Genomic DNA, 8,069 nt, shown 5'->3' with positions numbered 1-8,069 from the left:
TTCTCTTCTAGCACCCAAGCCTAGGGACGCACCAGGGGACAGAAGACAACCAAGACTATGGCGTGCGCCCTACTTCCCGGCCACCTTGCCCCGAGCTACTTCCTTCTCAAAGTCGGACGAGTGGCTGGAGGCCAGTGAAGGGCGCTGGTCCATCCAAGCACCCACGCTGACGCAAGCGAAGGGGCGCCGCGGCCAGGACCCCTCCCCCTGGGCAGGATGGAGCCGAGCGGCCAGACCCTGCGGGCGCGCGCCAGCCTCGGGCTTCCTATTTCGGGAGCTGGGAGCCTGGGTCACGTCTCGCCACGTGACGCAAGGGCTATTTAAAGCGGTACCTGGGGCTGGGAGCTGCCGGAGTCCTCGCACGCGTGCTCTCCCGTCGCCGCTCTCCCAGCCCAGCCTCACCATGGTGGAAGCTTTTGCGGGCACCTGGAAGCTGGTAGACAGCAAGAATTTCGATGAATACATGAAGTCGCTGGGTGAGCAGGGCTCGGGATGCTGGGTTGGGGGCTCGCAGGCAGTGTGCCTGGCGCAGCGCGCCCACCCCCATTGCTGTCCTGCGCCCGGGCTGCGCCCTTCCTGGTAGACTAGTGACTAGGGGAACACGGGTGGTGACAGCCCGGGCTGGGATTGTGGGCATCTGTTTGAGAAGTTCTTGGTCTGGTCCAACGAGAGGGATACCCAGCTAGGGAGCTGTCGGAGGGAGGCAGATATACCTACTGATAAATGGCAGGGAGGCGCTTTCCGGGGAGAGGGGTATGGCTCTGCAGGTAGGAAGGGGATGCGGATAAAAGGAGCGCATAGCAACAGAAAGGTGGGAGCATAATCCTGGTGAGGGGGTGGCGGGGGATGGGGGCGATGGCTACAGAACAGGGCCATGGGTTGTTTAGAATTTGGAGGAAAATGTGAGCAACTTAAGGTGGAATCGAGTATACAGATGCCTAAGAGGGAAATGGGGTGAGGAACGCGAGTCAGATAGGAGAAATGAGACCAGTACCGCCCTGATTCGCAATAATCCTTGCACCTCCATGTTGGGTGGGCAGAGACTGCGGCTGGAGGATGCCCTTCCCAACCAGCCAGTCTCTGATGCAGTCTGCAGGCGTAGGAGAGCACCGCGTTTCGATCACTGTCAATGAGCATAGTGATCGAGTGGGGCAAGAGGTCTGCTCACCAGCTGGGCCTGTCCTAGCTCCCAAAGCCCAGCCACCCCTTAGAAAAACCAGCTGTCTTTGAGCTGATCCCAACTCATAACAACTGCGTGTGTGAAGGCACTGTGCTGCACAGGATCTTCAACGGCTCTTAGGGGTTTTAAAAGTTGTGCATCATCAAGTCAGAACCGCCTGAGCTGACCCTCCAGTAGGTTTTCAGAAGCCGTACAGGAGCGCAGGAGATCACCCATCTTTCTCCAGACAGTTAGTGGATTCAAACTGCTTGTCTTTGGAATTGTCGCACAGCTTCTTACCACTAGGCCACCAGTCACCAAAAATTTATCCTCAAAGCTCCTCCGGGTGGACTAAGACTTTAACCTTTCAATTAGCAGTCAAATGTGCTTCCTATTCACACCACCCGGGAATTCCAGCCACCCCTTTCGAGGTAGAATAGAGAAAGCCTTTGGATTTCTGGGGTGAGGCTGAGGGTCCCAGAGCAAGGTCAAGGTAGAGAAGGTTTAGAAGGATGGAGATCGCTATGTGGTGCTGAGGATGAGTGAAAATAGTCAGACAACCCTGCCTTTGAGCCCTGAAGATCTACCATAATTTGCCTCCGTTTGTATACATTGTTTTTCATACCAGATCTTTCATTACCCACCCCTCCCTCTACCCACCAAATTGTGCGACCCTGCCCATCCTCACCCCTCTGCTCCTCCCCTTGGATCTTCATACCCAAGGTAAAGTTATACCTTACCTAGTTCTATAGATGGAGAATTCAGTCCAGAGAGAGCAGAACTCATAGCAATTCCACAGCAATTGGTATGAAAATTTAGGCTTCTAGGTTTGTAATCCAGAGCTCTTCCTATTAATCGGTGGGCCATAGAAATGGGGAATTGGTTTGGCCCTTTGGTTTGGATTTAGATGGAGGAGTGATATTCTTTTTCTGCGATCCCTGGAAATGAGTTTAGTCTGCACCCTCAGGCTGGGACAGAGGACATCAGAAGGCACTAGAGCTGGGCTCCAAGTCTTCCTCTCAGTACTGAGAGCCGGATTATGGCAAGTCCTCAAAGTAGTGGAGAGGCCCTCTCTGGGTACCTCTCACCTTTGCTATTAACCTTTTTAATAAATAAAACAGGGCCCACAGGTGTTGGCTCTGAGGTCAAAGCTCTCACTGCCTCTACTCTATGCTGGCACTACACCCAGTGACTCCAGAAAGGCTATTCTTGGAGAAGCTAGAATGACCAGGTTTAGTTCTTCTCCCCAAACCTTCCATAGCAGACTTTTGGACAGAGCCAAATTCTAAACTGGGCGGTCACACCCTTCCCACTCTTGTTATTCTGCCCCAGTTTAGACAACATAGTGTTCAGAGACTAAGACTCCACCCAGCCTCCTTTTCTCACTGTAGAGAAAGGCTGAGGTCCAGTTTGGGGGAGACATGCTCCTCACCTCTCTCAGTAGCTTTAGCTGCACCTCTGAGTAGATCTCAATTCCTCTCCTCTACAGTCTAGTCGTCCTGTTTTTACTTTCCCTTGGCTCAGCTGCATACTCACCCGTTCCTTTCCTCAAACACTGCAGCTCTGGGTAAGTCCTAAACAAACAGCACCCAGAGCAGCACTGAGGGCCGGCTCCACGCCAGGAGTGTGACTGGCTGGTGCTGAGGCCAGGGGCAAGGCCAAGGCCCGTGCACTAGGCAGGGTACTTGGGCACCAGAACAGCTGCTGAGGCAATCTCTGCCCCCAGTACCCTTGCTCTAGAGCGAGTGATTGGCACCTCTTGCACACCTAAACTGTGTCTCTTGGAGGCATAAGGGCGCAGGGGAATAAAGAACATTCTGGAGCCAGTTCATCCTAGATTCAAATCCAGATTTGACTCTAGATAAATTATTTCCCTTTCTGAGCTTCATTCATTTAATGTGGTTAATAGAACCTACTCCTCAGGACTTTTGGATAAAACAGATGGGAGATACCCTTCAAACCTGGAGCAAAACTCGGTCCTGTGGCTCAACTTTCAGCCAAACAACAGAAAGGCCTATAAAGTGGCCTATGGCACCAGGCCATGTTATCAGGAGGGCCTAGTCCTTGGGAAGTGACAGCATATGGGGAAAGTGGCGGGTCAGAGAAAGGGGAAGACCATCACCAGAATGGATTGACACAGAGACTGGAACAACGGGCTCAAGCACAGCAGAGATAATTAGGATGGCACATATGTGCTGTGGTGTCACTAACATAAGGGGACCAGGATACCAGGGAAGCATTCACCCTTAGAATAACCAACCACTTAAGGTTAAGAGAGCAGGATTTGCCCAAGCATAAAGCTCAGGAAGCAGGAAGGTGTAAAAGAGGTGATAACTGTTCTTTGAATTTCTTAGCTGTGAGGTTTTTTCTCACTTGAGACAGGAAAAGCCAGAATGCTCATGACCAACAGCTGGTCATATGGTTAAAAAGTGCCACTGCGTTTGGGGATTTTTATACACACCACTTCCACACAGGGCTGCCTTAGAGGGCAGTTCAGCATAAGTTAGGGGGTGGGGGACAGAGACAGGGCAAATGGGAAGTAACTACAGGAGGCTGACCTTTGATCTACCTGCAGGGGTGGAAGCTTCATTTAAAAGCTTCTCCCCCCTCTCCCTTGCAGGCACCTTAGGACTTTGCCCAGCACCAAGGAAGCCACACTTGGCTCAGGATAGGAGTCCGCACAAGGAGGCCAGGATTAGACTCATTATCACTACCAACTCAGGCCTCTTCTAAATCTCCACAATGGGACAAATACTTTCTTTCAAGTCATGGATAAGAGGAGGCTCTGAAACCTGCAAGGTTGCCATGCATGGAGGACAAGGGCATTGGGGCTCCTTAGGGATGGGCTTCAAGACTTCCCCAAGTGCAAATGTCTTGTTCCTAAGGCAGAGTTCACATTCCTTTTTCTTTGTTCTGGGAGTTAAAAGCTGCCCAGGTAGCCTAGAAGGAAGCCCTGTCCTCCCGCCTTGGGAGGCATTACTGTTGAGCAGTTATGTGGGCTTGGAGCCAGGCAATTTTGGGTGTGAATCCCAGATGTGGGCTTCTAAGCGATAGTTTTTGCATCTGTTAGGTGGAGATAATTCTTCAGGGAGGCTGGAAGGAGTCAGTGAAAGTCATGACAGCTCTTAGCACACAGAAAGCAATGGTATTCTAATGCCAGCTCTCCAAGGACTTGCTGGGGCATGTCTTGACTTTTCCCACTTACCTAACAGAGCCCTGCACATAGCCAAGGGGAGAAGATGGTCTTGCAAAGGCTTAGAACATTATAGTCCCTCCTTCTTCCCTTTAACTCAAACCCAATTCTAACAGTTGCTCATTGCTTGAGCGCTTCACTCCTCCCTCTGCCAGCTCTTGCAATACACTGCATCTTGGCACTTAACACACACGTGTACAACACGGAATATAGGAAACTAATGTTTGAGGTTACACAGTTTACCATAACCAAAACCAAAATCATACTCTGAGTGCACTTGTGTACACACTATGGTGCCTGTAGTAACCTCTGTTCTCCTCTCAGGTGTGGGTTTTGCTACCAGGCAGGTGGCCACCAGGACCAAACCTACTACGATCATTGAAGTGAATGGGGACACGATCACCATAAAAACACAGAGCACCTTCAAGAACACGGAGATCAGCTTCAAGTTGGGCGCAGAGTTTGATGAGACAACAGCAGATGACAGGAAAGTCAAGGTGAGTTAGACAAAAGTACTTGGGAGGGGGGCAAGGTGCAGGGAAATTGAGGTAAGCAGGCTGGGAGCCTTGGCTGGCTGTCACTGCACCCTGAAGAGCAGGCTATTAGAGGAGACTGAAATGAAACAAAGTTCAAAAAGCCTGGGCAGTACTGAAGTGCTCCAGGAGCTAAATCCATGTTAGCTGGTTTCCTTCTCAGGAAGCACTTCACAGTGGCTGAAAAACCTTACCCATTTGGTAGCCCAGAGCCAAGATGTTCTTCTGACCTCCGTGTTTACTCCAGCTGGGTGACCTTATGCAAAACGTGTAATCATTTGGGTTTCTGTCTCCTTCCATAGATGGGGGAGTTAAGTGGCCATGGCAGTGACCTCAAGTACTTTGGGAACAATGCCCAGAAGTCAGAGCCCTCCAGTCTCCAGTGACAAGGTCATCCTGGCCTCCAACAGCAAAGGAGGCAGCTAGAGGCAAGAGGCTGGGACCTACTCAGATGCCTCCTCTCTTCAACCCCCAGCCCTTGGTCTCGGCCAATGACCTTGAACAACTTCTTTTATTCAGGGTTCTGCCAAGCTCCTGTGGTGCTATCAGTCTTGGCAGCTTGCCTAGCTCTGGGCCAGGCATGAAGAGACATTCAGGGCATTTGACCTCTATGGAGCAGCCCTACTGTACGTTCCCCACCTTCAAGCCTGCCCCTCAGCTCTCTCCTCTGTCTCACAGCTGTCCCCAGGGAGGGTCTGGTCTCCTTTCAGAAAAAGAGGCACTGAAGCTCGGCCTAGGAGCACACAGGAGGCCGGAAGCCAAGCTGAAGATGGTATCCAAGGCTGACAGCCAACTCTGGATTGCCCTTTTGATTTGCCCACCTTGTCAAGGAGCGAGCACTCTAATTAATCCCCGTGGCAGTCCTCTGGGGACAGCCAGGCCAAAACGAGTCTGCTCTGAGTGGGCAGAAAGCTGCAGGCAACAAAGATAAAGGTGGAGAGTCCCCTACTGCCCCCCATCACCAGCTTCTCAGATCCTCCTACTGAGCCCTGTTGGTGCCATAACCTGGTGCAGGGCCCCCAAATTCCTGGAGAAGTCTGGGAGAGCAGCCAACTGAGAACCAGTTGATATAGGGTGGAACAGCACAGGGTGTGCATTTGACCTTGGGAAGTAGAACATTTTGGAGGCACTCAGCACTGGGATCCTGCAATTTCTTCCCATCTGTCAGCTGACAGGGTCAAATGATGTGGAAAAAGGGCAGGACGACTTTCCACTACTTCTCATCACCAAGGGTATAACTATTAAGATCTTACACGTAGTAACCACAAGGCCGGACAGATTCTCATCTCAGGACGACTCAGCCAGTCTTTCCCAGGCTATAGACTGGAACATGCTCCTGTATCTTAAATGTGCTGGGGTATCCTTGAGAGAAGATCACAGCCCTTCTCAAAGCCTGGTGATGCTCCTCAGAGCCAGGCTCTCTGGTCCTATCATCTGGTTTGTCTTTTCTTACTCACTGATCCCTAAATAGCCCTCTCCTAGGCCCTAGTGGAGCAGAGGCTGGAGGTAAACCAGACACTTTGCGGGGCAAGGATGGGGCCTGGCTGCCTGAGTTCTAACCCCTGTACCATTACTAGTTTGAGTCAGGGACTGAATTCTCAGTGGCCAGACTCCACCCTCTCTCCAGTCCTGGCTGAGACCACACATCGGGCTTCTACTTTTTTCACAGTCCACTGTGACGATGGATGGAGGCAAACTTGTCCATGTGCAGAAGTGGGATGGGCAAGAGACGACACTTGTGCGGGAACTAACTGATGGGAAACTAATTCTGGTAAGATGGGTGACTCTGCGGCTGACGTGATTACTTACCGCCACTCCACCTCCTCTGGGAGCAGGGGAACTGGGGCTGGGCGGGGAGGAAGCAGGGTCACTGGGGCTGAGTGGGGAGCAAGCAGGGTCAGGGTGGCACTGGGTGGGCATTTTCTCTATAGTGACTCTGGACTCCTACAGGCACAGGTTCAAACCTCAGCTTACAGACTGCATAGACGTGAACATCTCAAGGTTCAACTATAAAGTGGATTATTAAGAGTATTAATCATGTGGGGCTGCTAGCAGGTCTGAAGGAGACAATGTACATTTTGCACAAGGTACAGTGTGTTGGGAGGAGCACAGTGGATGTTCCAGAACCTTAGGTTCCTCCTGTGTTGCCGCCATGCCTCATCCCCATGCCTCAGTGGGAGAGAAGCAGGGCCAAGTGTGACCCAAGGCCTTCTGTAAGCGCTTCCCCCTCTCCTGTCACAGCAGTGCTCCTTCAGGGACAGAGGTGGGGACAAGGCTGGTGGCTGGTCCTCCAGATGGCAGTGCAGCCTTTTACCTCCTTCACGTCACCCTCAGTGCCCTTCCTGTATGGGCTGCCAAACATACCTCATTACTGGGTAGGAAGCAACACAAACAGGCCCGTAGATCTGTTCTTTTTAGAGACTCTCCTGAGGATTTCATCCAAAGAATGCAGCCCTGCCTGATGCCCCCAGAGCTGGGGAGAGAAGTTACCATCACCTGTGCTCTCTGCCTCCTAGGGCTGTGGGGCCTCGTGTTTCTGTTTTGGCATTTTAACTTGAGACGTTCTGTGTACCAAGTTAACTGCATCCGTAAAAGAGGGTCTGGGGTCCCTGCTGTTAGGAATGTGATAGGACAACAGGATCAAATTCTGGGCAACTATACTATATTCTCCCAGGAAGTGATAAAACCATGGATCTAAATCTTATAGCAGCCAGATTAGATGGTCGGTGTGGGGGCTCTCATCATAGCACTATTCTAAGTTACGGGAAAAAGGAACAGGAATTAGAGGCCTAGGACAGGGTCTTCAGATATCCTTATTCACCTGTGTGTCTGCTCTGTGCCAGGAACTTTCTTAAGCACAAAGGATGAAGGAAATGTAATAGTACAAGGTAAAGAGAAGTATTTCCTTCCTCTCAGGCTCATTTTTCCAAATTTCTAAGTCATTATTCTAATGCCTGTCTTAAATTCTTGGTATAAAATCATTAGAGTGCCTGGTGCATAATAAATGAAGATCTGATGATGGAAGGAGCTCTTTCTATCAGAGTGGAGAGGGGCCCACCTCTGCCCTAATGGATCTGTCTTTTCTTCCAGACACTCACCCACGGCAGTGCAGTCAGCACTCGAACTTACGAGAAGGAGGCGTGAGCCGGCCCGCTCTCCACCAACTCCTCTGCCAGTCGGCAAC

At 51.3% G+C, this 8,069-nt stretch overlaps 1 protein-coding gene across 2 annotated transcripts; it reads left to right on the top strand.

Annotated features, from left to right (window-relative positions):
* Nucleotides 1–350: 350 nt before the first annotated feature.
* Nucleotides 351–8,029, top strand: FABP3 (fatty acid binding protein 3, muscle and heart (mammary-derived growth inhibitor)). Of its 2 annotated transcripts, none has more exons than XM_006894941.1 (4): nucleotides 351–476; nucleotides 4,677–4,849; nucleotides 6,555–6,656; nucleotides 7,976–8,029. In XM_006894941.1, exons 1-4 carry the CDS (start codon nucleotides 404–406, stop codon nucleotides 8,027–8,029), a joined length of 402 nt encoding a protein of 133 aa, XP_006895003.1. In that variant the 5' UTR covers nucleotides 351–403. The 2 variants fall into 2 exon arrangements, with proteins under 2 accessions (XP_006895003.1, XP_006895004.1); XM_006894942.1 differs by having other exon boundaries at nucleotides 404–476; nucleotides 6,555–6,665.
* The last annotated feature ends 40 nt before the right edge of the window (nucleotides 8,030–8,069 follow it).

This window comes from Elephantulus edwardii, unplaced genomic scaffold (genome assembly GCF_000299155.1).
Source record: "Elephantulus edwardii isolate Elephantulus edwardi_28Jun2011 unplaced genomic scaffold, EleEdw1.0 scaffold00152, whole genome shotgun sequence".
Lineage (NCBI taxonomy): Eukaryota > Metazoa > Chordata > Mammalia > Macroscelidea > Macroscelididae > Elephantulus > Elephantulus edwardii.
Note: the sequence above shows the minus strand (reverse complement) of the source record. Positions and strands in the feature narration are given on the sequence as shown.

Coding starts and splice junctions, on each gene's coding strand:
- FABP3 (XM_006894942.1), top strand. CDS start 404: ATGGTGGAAGCTTTTGCGGGCACCTGGAAGCTGGTAGACAGCAAGAAT. Junction 477..4,676: donor TGAATACATGAAGTCGCTGG/GTGAGCAGGGCT, acceptor TTCTCCTCTCAG/GTGTGGGTTTTGCTACCAGG. Junction 4,850..6,554: donor CAGATGACAGGAAAGTCAAG/GTGAGTTAGACA, acceptor CTTTTTTCACAG/TCCACTGTGACGATGGATGG.